Source organism: Triticum dicoccoides, chromosome 2B (genome assembly GCF_002162155.2).
Source record: "Triticum dicoccoides isolate Atlit2015 ecotype Zavitan chromosome 2B, WEW_v2.0, whole genome shotgun sequence".
NCBI lineage: Eukaryota > Viridiplantae > Streptophyta > Magnoliopsida > Poales > Poaceae > Triticum > Triticum dicoccoides.
Window position 1 is genome coordinate 112,449,197 of NC_041383.1, and position 12,829 is coordinate 112,462,025.

At 44.7% G+C, this 12,829-nt stretch overlaps 1 protein-coding gene across 1 annotated transcript; it reads left to right on the forward strand.

The window, feature by feature from the left end:
* The first annotated feature begins 11,305 nt into the window (after nucleotides 1-11,305).
* LOC119367286 lies at nucleotides 11,306-12,660 on the forward strand. Its single transcript, XM_037632842.1, has 4 exons — nucleotides 11,306-11,503; nucleotides 11,598-11,729; nucleotides 11,918-12,091; nucleotides 12,352-12,660. Exons 1-4 carry the CDS (start codon nucleotides 11,426-11,428, stop codon nucleotides 12,439-12,441), a joined length of 474 nt encoding a protein of 157 aa, XP_037488739.1. The 5' UTR covers nucleotides 11,306-11,425; the 3' UTR covers nucleotides 12,442-12,660.
* Nucleotides 12,661-12,829: the final 169 nt, after the last annotated feature.

The following is a 12,829-nucleotide window of genomic DNA, read 5'->3' on the forward strand; positions in this document are numbered from 1 at the left end:
TCATTGCAATCATGCTTTTCATTCAAGGAGCTATCATGAATCACTTCATAATTTCTTCATCACAATTTTCAGATTCACGAATCTCAAGCAAAACTTCATAAAGATAATCTAGTGCACTCAACTCACTAGCAATTGGTTCATCATGATTGAATCTTTTAAAAATATTAGCAAGTGGATGGGGATCCATATCAATAGAGTTTTAGCAAGCGAAGATGCAAGTGTAAAGATGTCACATGGCAACACAAGCAAATAAAATATTGAACGAGAAAAAGACAAATGAAAAAGAAGGCAAATAATAATACAGATTTTTGGTAAGTGGGAGAGATGAAAATGAGAGGCAAATGGCAAACAATGTAAATTGTAAGGTGATGAGATTTGTGATTAGGAACCTGATAGATGTTGATGATGTCCCCCCGGCAACGGCGCCAGAAATTCCTTTTGATGTGGCTTGAACTACGTCGATATTTCCCCAAAGAGGAAGGGATGATGCAGCACATCTACAGTAGGTATTTTCCTCAGTGATGAGACCAAGGTTATGGAACCAGTAGGAGAACCACGCAACACTATGTAAACAGTACCTGCACACAAAGAACAAATACTTGCAACCCGACGTAAAAGAGGGGTTGTCAATCCCTCACGGGTAAAAGGATAGACAAAATTGTAGTAGATTGGATAAATAGATATCGCAGGAACACGAGATTAAATAAATAGCATTAAATCACAACAAGGTATATTTGGATTTTTGGATTAATAGATCTGAAAATAAAAGCAAATAAAAATAGATCTTGAAGACAAATATGATAAAGAAGAGACCCGGGCCCCGTAGATTTCACTAGTGGCTCCTCTCGAGAAAAATAGCATACGGCGGGTAAACAAATTACTGTTGGGCAATTGATAGAACTTCAAATAATTATGATGATATCCAGGCAATGATCATTATATAGGCATCACGTCCAAGATTAGTAGACCGACTCCTGCCTACATCTACTACTATTACTCCACACATCGACAGCTATCCAGCAAGCATCTAGTGTATTAAGATCATGGAGAAACGGAGTAATGCAATAAGAACGATGACATGATGTAGACAAGATCTATTCATGTAGGACTAGACCTCATCTTGCTATCCTTAATAGCAACAATACATACGTGTCATGTCCCCTTCTGTCATTGGGATTGAGCGCCGTAAGACCAAACTTAACAAAGCACTTCTTCCCATGGCAAGAAAAATCAATCTAGTTGGCCTACTAAACCAAATATTCGAAGAAGAATATGAGGCTATAAGCAATCATGCATATAAGAGACTAAAAACTCAAATAACTTTCATGGATAAAATAGATCTGATCATAAAGTCAAAGTTCATCGGATCCCAACAAACACACCGCAAAAACAGTTACATCAAATAGATCTTCAGGAGACCATTGTATTGAGAATCAAGAGAGAGAGAGAGAGAGAGGAACCCATAGGTCTACAATGAACTACTCCCGCATCATTGGAGAGGCACCAATGAGGATGATGAACCCCTCCGTGATGGTGTCTACATTGGATCTATGATTTCTGGAACTTGCGGCGGCTGGAATTGTGTTTGGTCGACTCCCCTAGGGTTTTGGATTTTTGGGGTATTTATAGAGCAAAGAGGCGGTGCGGGAGGCGGCCGAGGTGGGCACAACCCACCAGGGCGTGCCTGGGCCCCTAGGCATGCCTAGGTGGGTTGTGCTCCCCTTGAAGCCCCCCTCTCGTACTTCCTTGGCCCAACTTGTGTCTTCTGGTCCAAAAAAATCTCCAAAAAGTTTCGCTGCGTTTGGACTTTGTTTGGTATTGATTTTTTGCGAAGTAAAAAAACAAGCAAAAAACAGCAACTGGCACTGGGCACTGTGTCAATAGATTAGTCCCAAAAATGATATAAAGTTGCTATAAAATGATTTTAAAACATCCAAGAATGATAATATAACATCATAGAACAATAAAAAATTATAGATACGTTGGAGACGTATCATCATCCATGTCATCCCCAAGCTTAGACGCTCTAGTCTTCCTTAGATGTTATCTTGGGGTGCCTTGGGCATCCCCAAGCTTATGCTCTTGCCGCTCTTTATTCTTCTTATAGCTCCATCTCTCCCAAAACATGAAAACTTCATTCACACAAAACTTAACGGAACCTCGTGAGATATGTTATTATAATAAAAATAAATCATTCACTTAGGTACTGTCAAGACTAGATTCATAATCATCTCCAGTCTACTCTATTCTATCATTTCCACAATTTATATCTCCCAATATAAGCCATAGAAACTTTAATACAAGCAAACAAACAAAACAAAAACATAATATGTCAAAAACAGAACAACAGTAAATATTAGCAATTGATCACGTCCAGCATAGAATGAAAAATTAGAACACTGCAGACAATTTGTAATTCAGTAATGTGTAATTTTTTTAGCAATTGATCACGTCCAGTACAGAATGAAAATTCAAACCCTGGACGCATAAGTTTCTGTTTCTGCACAGAACATAATAAACAAGTAATTTGCAACATCCCAAAGGTTTAACTTCGCATATTCTTGAAATAAAGATACATACACAATTACTAGTACAACAATAATCATGTTTACACACTAAAAACAAAACAAAATAAAGGATAACTATTGGGTTTCCTGCCAACAAGCGCTATTGTTTAATGCCCTTAGCTAGGCATAATGCAATCTATCAAGTTTTATCATCTTTTAAGAACAAATCATAGGTTGTTTTCATGATATATATTCATAAGGAGGTTTTTTCTAGGAAAATGTTCCATGCCTTTCTTTAGTGGAAATTGGAAGCTTATGTCACCCTCCTTCATGTGAATAGTTGCACCTATAGTTCTTAGAAAAGGTCTTCCAAGTATAATTGGACAGGCGGGATTACATCCAATATCAAGAATAATGAAATCTACAGGCACATAATTATGTACAATGGTTGGTAAGATAGTCTTATCTTAAGTCTTGCATGTAATTTAGATATAACAATAAAAGCATGTCTACAATGGGTTATTTCTTAGCCTTATCCTTAATAACTAGCTATTCCTGAAAATATGGTGAGACATATTGAGCTAAGAAATCATCTCTTAAATAAGAAAAGACAAGTCTTTCTTTTATGATTTCTCTCTCCTCCACATCAACATCTATCCTATGTGGCACTCTTAAGATAGCACCATTGTACATGCCCTTAAAGGCACATCATTCACTCTACCCATAGGCTAGGTGCAAATTTCTGTTAAGTATATTCTTTCCCCCCATATTACCTATGTCCGGCTGTGCCGCTCATCGGAGTGGCAAAGATGGTGCTTCAGCATGAGGGAAAGGTAGGGCTCCTTCGCTCCCGTGGTGTCCAGACGGGGGCCGACAATGGTCTGAGATAAAGAACAAGCGGCCTTCCTGGTACCCAAGCGGTGGCGGCCTTCCCGTGTTCTACTTCCCTCGATGTTGGCGGCGGACGCGGATGCGCTGTCCACTGACTCATCGTCCTCCGTGGGCTGGCTTGGAGCGGCAAGTTGTTGAACCATGTGTCATCCTGGAGCGGCAACTTGCTCCGTCGGGCTTGGAGGTGGAGTAGCGAGATGTCTCACTCGTATCCGACGGGTTTGGCGGGCCACCCAACCGACTTTTATGTCGGAGAACTGCTCTTCTTGGTTGTCGAATGCATCGCAAGGGTGGAGAAAATGGTGGAAGGAGGAGATGGGTAGCGGCGGAGTGGTGCGATTCTTTTCCTGCGTCAGGCCTCCTTTAAATAGCGGGCGGACGGGAGGAGCTTGCCCGGCGTTGTGTTTAATGCCGCCCGCTCGTCAACAGACGTGTGGCCGGAGTAGGTTTCTCGGCTTCCACGCAGGTTTAATGGAGGCGTTTGAATGCGGCGAGGAGGTGTGTTCAGCCAGGTGTGGAGCGGGTGGTACCCTAGGCCGCGTCACCACTTCAATGGCGGAGACACCGAGAGATCGCGTCCACCCTGAACTGTCTTCAAGTGGAGCGGCGTGCTCTACAGCGGCATGAATGTGGGTAGCTGGTGTCGTGAGGGAATGCACGCGGACGAGGGAGGAGAGGGTTTTGGTGGGTCAGTGTGGTCAGAAGCGGGCTGGGGCACTGTCTAGACGCCCGCAAAGCCCCCATGTTTGTCTTCGGTTTAGGGGAGAAAATATGTCCAGACCACCCTGTAGACCAATACAGACCCGCGTTAGATGGCTCAACACATCTAAACCGCGCGGTCCGACTAGTTGCATACGTTTACGGATCACCATAGGAGATGCCCTTATATGCAAGTAAATCATCAGCGTACGCACTGATGCTCAACATAAGCCGCACGCTGATGCTTTTTCCGACCGGGTATGCCCATTTTCATTATTTTCGTAACGGAAATACAAAGTTCACCGAATAATAACCAGAAAGAAAATACAAGTAGAGGGAAAGGAGTAAGCGAATTGGGGCAGATAGCGGGAAACCACGGTGCAAAAACCTGCCACCACCGTAACCTCAAGTTGCTTGCATCCATGCATGTCCTGCTCAATCCTCCACTCCACGCACAGCCGCGTTACGCCGTACATAGACCGCTGCAGAGCGCTGCAGGCGGCCAGGCACGTACGTAGATGGTAAGTGCTGATGTGCTCCCGAGGACAGGCGCTGTCTGCATAAAATTCCAACGACAGGGCGCCGGGCAGCATAGCATGCAGAGGCAGCTAGCTCCATGGTCGACGACGCATGAACGGAAGCACAGGCTCCAAGCCAAAGGCCAGCGGCTTGCCCTCGCTCGTGAGTGCTCCCAGTTCTCCCCGCCTCGCGCTCTCGCCTGCTACGTGCCCAATTATCGCGTGCATTTGGCTCGTCGATCAGTCACGATCCATCCATCCATCCGTGAGCTAGTATAGCAGTCAGCTTGCTCATATCGTATACACACTGCCCAACGTATCCCCTGTGCTCCACCTACGTACGTACGTAAGGAAGCAGGGCATGCATACGTACAAACGGGCGAGCTGGCTGGCTCTGGATACACGTACACACATGACACATCGAATCACGCGCGTGCAGATGCATGCTCGTCGCGAGTTGAACCAAATCGCATGTGAGTGCAACGTACACGTATTTTGGCAGCTGAGAACGCGCGGCCGTGTCACGTGAAGTTTCTGAATTTTGATGGCACGCCGCGCGGCTGCGTGTGTGCAAATATTGTTTTTTAGGGGTGTGTCCAAATATCTATACGTACTCTTACATAATCCTATGACCGGCTGTCCGGGTGCGCTTGGTAGAACACAAGTTAAATACCACCTCCATCCCATAATATAGGATCGTTTTGCAAGCTGGTGTCACACCATCTTATTGCTACATGTCACTGCATGATACTCCTACTTGCTTATGATATTGTAGTGGGAGAGGCCTACTATTTTTGCTCAACTAGCCGTCTAATACTCTATTATGCATGATGATCACATGGATCCATGTGCTTATCATAATATCTAGCTTGGATCACATACAAGTATGAAATGGTAATGGCTTGTGGCTGCCCCCTTGGCCTGTGCCTGCTTTTATTTCTATTTTTAGAGCTTGTTGAGCTATGCTCTCAGCAGAACCTTGTTGTACTTTGTCTATGTGCTACTTGTCTGCATATATAGTGTGGACCCGTTGTTCGAACTTTGTGGCTCTGGTAGTTTGCTTTGTATATAAAGCGAGGCGAAAGTCTTTTTTGGTAATGGTAAGGAGAGTGGTGTGCCATTATTTATTGACCCATCTAATTAATGTCATGCAAATAGTTGAAGAACTGCGGAGCACTGACCAATTTTTGAATTTATACTCAGTCGAATTTGTACTCACAAGCCATGGTCCATGGCCTAACCAACCTAGGTTTGACATATTGCGAGTGTTAGTACAACACTTTCAATCTTATGTCTTCTTGTTTTCTTTTGGAAAGTAAAGTAACATATTTGGTCCTCGAGAACTGCCAAAGTTCAAGTATGACCCATAATTGTAATATCTGACACTTTGATCCTTTAAGTATGAAAGCCCCCTAGATTTGGTCCTAATTGGAAGCTATTTTGATATGATGTGGCGACGGTTATGCACAACAGGTAGCCCTATCAGCACAACTAGGTGAAAACTAAGAAAATGAAAAAAAGCACACAACATCAAAGATATTTTTAGGATATTTTAAATGTATAACAATGGAAATATGCCATGCAACTGATAAATCCCAAATAGTTTTTACCTTTTTACATTAGTTATTATAATTTAATATGGATGAGAGGGAGTATTTGTTAGTGCATGGTGTTTTCAAAATTTCCGTGAAGTTATTTTTTTCTTGCAAATCTCCATTCAAAAGAATCGTTTAAAGATAGATTTTGTTTTCCTTAGTAACTTGAATCTTCCCCATTATGTGATTAATTTGTTTCTTGCTCAATTTTTTTAAATCAAACTACCTGAGTGATTCCCTTTTTATGTTTCCCCATCTTTTTTTTTTTGTGTTCGTAGGCTGCCACATGTGCGAAATTGCCACCATGTGATGACCAAAACGACTTGCAATAGGGCAGTTGGGTGAAGAATTAGTTCAGAACGGTTAGACATTCGAGGGACCAAGACTGTGTGGTACTAAAATCCAGAGACCAAGTTTATAGCCTAGGTACCAACAACAGATGTTTTCGTTTTAGTATTCGTTTTGTTCATTCAAATATATATCCATGTCTTTATCTATCAATATATACCAACATAAAAAGAGAGAAGCGCATATTTCTTCTTTTTTTGCTGGTAGAGAAGTGCATATTTCAACCCCCAACTCTTGCCCTAGTCTAATTTACGACCCCAAACTCCAATATCGTGTAAATTATAACCTCGAACTCCTAAAACCAGCCAGGATTCAACCCTAGCCTCCCAATTGACCATCCAGTCAGCAAAAGATCCAAAATTTCCAAAAAAAAATCTGTCAAAACAAAAAAAATATAGGGAAAATATTTTCTGAAAAAATGAAAAATCAGCAAAATGTAAAACTTTCAAAAGGTCAATTTTTTGTCAGAATATTCCCTCCAAATTTTGTCAAAAAAATAAAGTTTACAGATTTTTTTTGAAAAAAATCTATAAAATCGATAAAACAACACTAAGCATTTGGAAAAGATTTAATTTTTTATTTTAGATATTTTCATAAATTTGAAACTATTTTTCAGAAATTTGATTTTTGTTTTCATAATTTTCAGAAAGCATCCCGATATTTTTTTTGGAATTTTGAACTTCTTTTCCAGAATTTTCAAACAACAACCCCAAACTTGTTTTTTCAATTTTCAAGAATTTTGACTTTTTTCCTATTTTACAGATTTTTTACATTATGGATTTTTTTATTTTACTTTTTTCTTATTATTTTTTCCGGATGTAATCGTACAATTTTCTTAAATGTTTTGCGAGAAATTTTGCTTTTTTTGCAGAGATGGCTTGCTGACTAGGTGGTCAATGGGTCAATACTGGTCAACTGGGAGGGGAGGATTGAATCCTCGCCGTTTTTAAGAATTCGGGGTTGTAATATACTCCCTCCGTCAAAGGGGGGTTGAGGTTGTAAATTAGACTATGGCAAGAGTTGGGGATTGAAATATGCACTTCTATCATATAGAAAGACCCAAATGGGCAAATCCGAATTTTGTCCATCAAACCATGTGGATCCAACAACGTAGATTGCTCCAAAATGGTGAGCACTCAAATGTTAGCATATAATTATTATCATACCAAATATCAATAACAACATTAACCATATAATTAATCACAAATAATACCCTGCATAATATTGACATGCAATTAATATCCTATGTAATATCAATATGCATTGCAGGTACATATTTAGTAGCAGCGGATTTAAGGGGACCTGTTAAAAAAACAAAATAGAGCGAAGAAGAGACGAAGGACTGCACATTTCATGCAGGCAAGACAAAATGTCAGATTTTACATGGATACTGCCCATATGCATTTATGCATGCGAGTACTTTGCTTGCTCGCACAGGCAGATAGAACAAGCTCAGGACAGGCCGAGCTCACGAGACGTTTGTCAAAATTCCATGCGGCCAAAACGTCCGTCCAGGCCAGCGGTGGCGTATACAGTCGGTCTCACTCTCACGTGGGCCGGCCTCTAGCTGGGGCTGAGCTCCCCAATGAAATAGGGGAATGCGGCCATGAGGGCGCGGAATGTCGCTGCCACCGGAGACAGAGCGAACGGAAACATGCCTCCAAAAAGGCGCAGGGGTGATGGGATGCCACGGGCATGGAATGTAGTTTCCCGTGCTGGTTTCTGGCCGCTCATGGAGCGCAGCGTCCAGAGTGAGTCACATTCTCCTCCACCCGGATTTCCGGCGAGCACGGTGCGTAGCGTGCCTTCATAGGATCCGCGTGCAAAGGAATCCGCCGTCCTCGCGCGTGTCAGTCAGGCCAGCGCTCATCGCATGCATGTGATCCGCGGAGCTAGGGCGTTGGGAGTACGCCGAGGCAGAGGCCGCATGCCCATGCATGCGTGCATGCATGGTTCCGGGCGGGCGGCCAATGGGGGAGCGCCCTGGCGGTCACGAGAGTACGCGCGTGCATGGACGGGTGCGCGCGGGCGTACGGCGAGCTCTGCTCTGCCGCTCCGCCCCATGGCGTAGGCATGCGTCGACACGGTCATGTGACCGAGGTCCAAGTACGCCTAGCTGAGGCCGATCGATCGATGGACGCCTCCCATTGGAGATTGGACGGGGGCGCAGCGCACGCTTATCGATCCATCCATCGAGCTGACCACGTCCGGACACAAGCTCATCCATCCACAGAGCATATAGAGGCAAGATGGTTATTACCGGACACGGTGCCACCTTTGGAGGAGCCCGTGATTTCCACATCTACGTAGTCGAAAAGAAAGGCTGGCTGGGAATGGTTGATCAGATACGAATTGGCGTGTAGTTGTAATTTGGGTGTGATGATCATACCTCAACGGTTCGCCCTCTAAATAAGTAGGTAGGTTTCTGGGCTCAACAAACACCCAATCTATGCAATGCATGACCGTTGTCAACTGGTCATTGATGAATTTCCTTTCCTACAGAGACCGTGGTCGTACGTACGTACGTGAATAAATCCCGGTCCTCCACCAACAGTCCAAGACCACGACCCAATCAGTCAGTACCAAGAAGACGCGTACGTACGTCCCTCTCGGATTAAATAAACTGGAGTACAAGGAGGCATCCCGATCGGCGTTCGGCAGCGCATGCAAGCCCCGCCGATCTTCCCCCGGATATACGGATGGAATTCCGGCCGATCGAGAGCTCCCCCGTCCTCGATCGGCACGCGCTGATCCCCCACCACCATACGTCGTTGGCTGATCCATCCGTCGATCGTTGCGTTGCCCCCGCACCGCAACGACGATCGCCATCCCTTTGACGTACGGCCACCTCACGCCATGCCGCGCGCGCGGCCGCAGGGGAGCTCAAACCCACACGCCACCGAACGTGCGCGCGCCATCCCGACGTAAATAGGACGCGCGCATGTGTGTCTCCAGTGCATACAGAGAATGATGAGTTGGAGCCGGAGCCGTCGACCAGACTCTACGCGTGGATGGCTGTGTGTGTATGTATGCGACGTACGTACATGCCATGTTAGTGGTGGCGCCCGCCGGCGAATGAGCCAGGCGACCCGTGCGTCGACGCGGGGGAAAGGGCCGCGCGGCCCGTGCCATGCATGCCGCCACCATCGACGAGCCGATGCCAGCCAGCAAGCCTACAACGTACGTACAGTACACGGGCATATTAATTCCAACTTCCCAACTTGTCCACTTTCGGTTTTACTTTATTTCCTTTCCCAAAAGAGGGTTGGCACTTGCGAAAAATGTTTTGACTAGATTAATGCATATCGCTCTGCCGGCCCGACTGCCGAAAGAAGAGAGAGTGGTTCAAACCAGTCTCTACCAAGGTTTCCTTTTCCGTCCGAAATTTCTTGATCTTGATCAATATTTGTTGAATTCAGTGAATACCGCCCATACAATTCAGTCAATATAGCACGTTGGTCCATCCTATATGTGCAGAGTGCAGATCACAAGCTGACCTTTAATATGGTCCAATGTATCCGAGTCTACGGGTCATTTCTCTTAGTTACTGATAGATATTGGAACCCGGCTAAGAGGGTCATATAAGAAGAAAAAAACTGTTATTTTAAGAGGACAAAATCTCCATCATTGATTTTGTAGCAAGGTAGAACATATATTATTTGCACCTTAATTACCTCTTACATGCGTTTGAGTGGGTAAGTGGTGGGCGCGGTTTCACCGCCACCCATCCCGAGGGATCAAACCCTAGATTTGACATTACTTTTGTAGAGAGGAAACGAAAAATGCTGCTGAAGTATTCATGAATGAATTGAATTCAAGCCACACACTTGGGCTTGATGACATTTGAATGACTATGCCCTATAATCAAACGAGATAAGTCGAGATGATGGATGAGGAGGAGGAGGTTGAGGAGATCGATGAGAGTCAAGCAAAGAGGAAGAGAGTACATGTGACTATATGATCTCTATGTTTGTGATGTGATGCCTTTAAATTATCCATGTTTGTGTTGAAATATGATCAATTTGTTCAAATAGTTCAAAGTTTGTGAAACCAAAATGTATAAGATAGGGGATCTGCTAGCTGCTTTGGTACTTTAGTATAGAGGATCCTCCATACTAAATAAAGTACCATATTAAAGTAGGATAGAAAGCTGTTTTGGTACTTTTAGTATAGAGGATCGGCTAGAGATGCCCTTAAACAGCATTCGATGAAGGCACATGCACTACAAATTAGTTTAGCTAGGGAATGAATTAACTTTCCTCCAAAACATGCCTTGTTGCGCGACTATCATATTGCTGCAGCGACGCCAATGATTTACAGGGGCGTACGTAGCTGAGGGTGGAAAGGGTGTCCCATGGTCGACCACCCTGGAATTTTCAGAAATGATATTGTTTTCTAAACCGGTGCATCTCAAAAACTGTTGTATACATGCATCCGCATGCAAGAAACACACACAGTGGGCACTGGGTGGGCAGCAACTGACGGTACACTTTACATTTCTCGGCGGCATATATGCATGGAAAGGAAAGAAGAGCCGGAGGAAGAGCCAAACCGAGTTTTGAACCTACTACCTAGAATCGAATCTCTCCTCGTCATCCCATCTTCCATTCAATTCCCTGAACCGCAATAAGGTCACGTGAGCGGCCACCTCCGGCGATCACTATATAAAGACGTGTGCGCCCGGAGCTTCTTCATCCTCATCCTCTTGAAACATCTCTCTCTCTCTCTCTCTCTCTCTCTCTCTCTCTCTCTCTCTCTCTCTCTCTCTCTCTCTCTCTCTCTCTCCATTTGAAGCGAGCCTTCATATATAGAATTAGTACGTGGAGGATTAACTGCAGAGACAATCAGAGAGAGAGAGAGGGGCATAATGTCGAGGGAGCGCAAGAAGGCAGCTGTTCTACAGGAGAAGATGCAGATTCTGCGCTCCATCACTCACTCCCACGCGGTAACCAACGCCTCTTTTCGCTGCCCTTGGTGGTGATCTTATGCTGCCATTAATTAGCTTGATGTCTTTTTTTAAATCTAAAATCGCGGTGCAGCTGAGCAATCCATCCATAGTCATGGACGCGTCGGAGTACATCAAGGGGCTGAAGCAGAAGATCGCGAGGCTCAATCAGGAGATCGCACGCGAGGAAGGCACGCACTCGCACAAGCAGAACTCTTTCCCCACGGTACGCGCACACACCTATCACCGCACTGTGTATGTATACTGTATACAGGACCTGAATTATCCAGTTCTGAAGCTTAGGTTATGTACTATGAACGGGAGAGCACTGTGGCACATAGTAATACAGTGGGGTATGATGTAAGATTAATGATTTAATCAATTATTGCGTGCGTCTGCACTGCACTTGTGCAGGTGAGCGTGGAAGCCCTAGGGCATGGGTTCCTCGTGAACGTGTCTTCCGACAAGAGCTGCCCCGGGTTGCTCGTCGCCGTGCTAGAGGCATTCGAGGAGCTGGGCCTCACCGTGCTCCAGGCCACGGCGTCTTGCGCCGATACGTTCCGCCTAGAGGCCGTGGGGGGAGGAGAGGTACGTACATACATACCCCTACGCGACAATGTCTCCTCAATCATTAACTGATCCCCGATCGAACAGAACTGTAAAGCAGACCAACCTGTTCTATCGACCTCTGCTGCCCATATATAGTCTGAACCATAAACCTACAATTATCTCATCAATAATTTGAGTTGATGGTGTCGCGACTAGCAACACCGCACGACCGACTGATGGACCGATTGTGATTATCTGTGCTGATGCTCGGTTATTTTTGTATTAATATGATGTTGCAGAACCAGGCGGGGAGTGTGGATGAGGATGTCATCAGGCGGGCGGTGCAGCAGGCCATCACCAACTGCGGCGCGGAGCAAGGGGATCAGTAGCTAGCTGCTTACGTGCCCCCCGCATTTTCTTCTCGATCGACCCACCCTTTGCATAGTTTCATGGCTCTTCTCTCGATCTACCGGATGAGCTCCGATGATATATACATCCAGCTCAATCTCTAGCAATTCAACTTGTACTATCTGTTGATGAGTGATGATGATGATGGTAATTCTATGGAATTTGTAGGTAGTCTGGAGGTCGAAAGTTATTGTCTGTTACACCGTTTGTGTAGAATTTGCATGTGAGATGGCAGGGCCATCCTCCCTGCTGCACCCCTTTAGGTTTTAGACCAACATATCCTCTGCATTTTCAGCTGTTCATACTACTCTGTAATATGATGCTATCTCCGTTTTGGTAGTTTAAATTGAACTGCAAAAGCGTCTTACA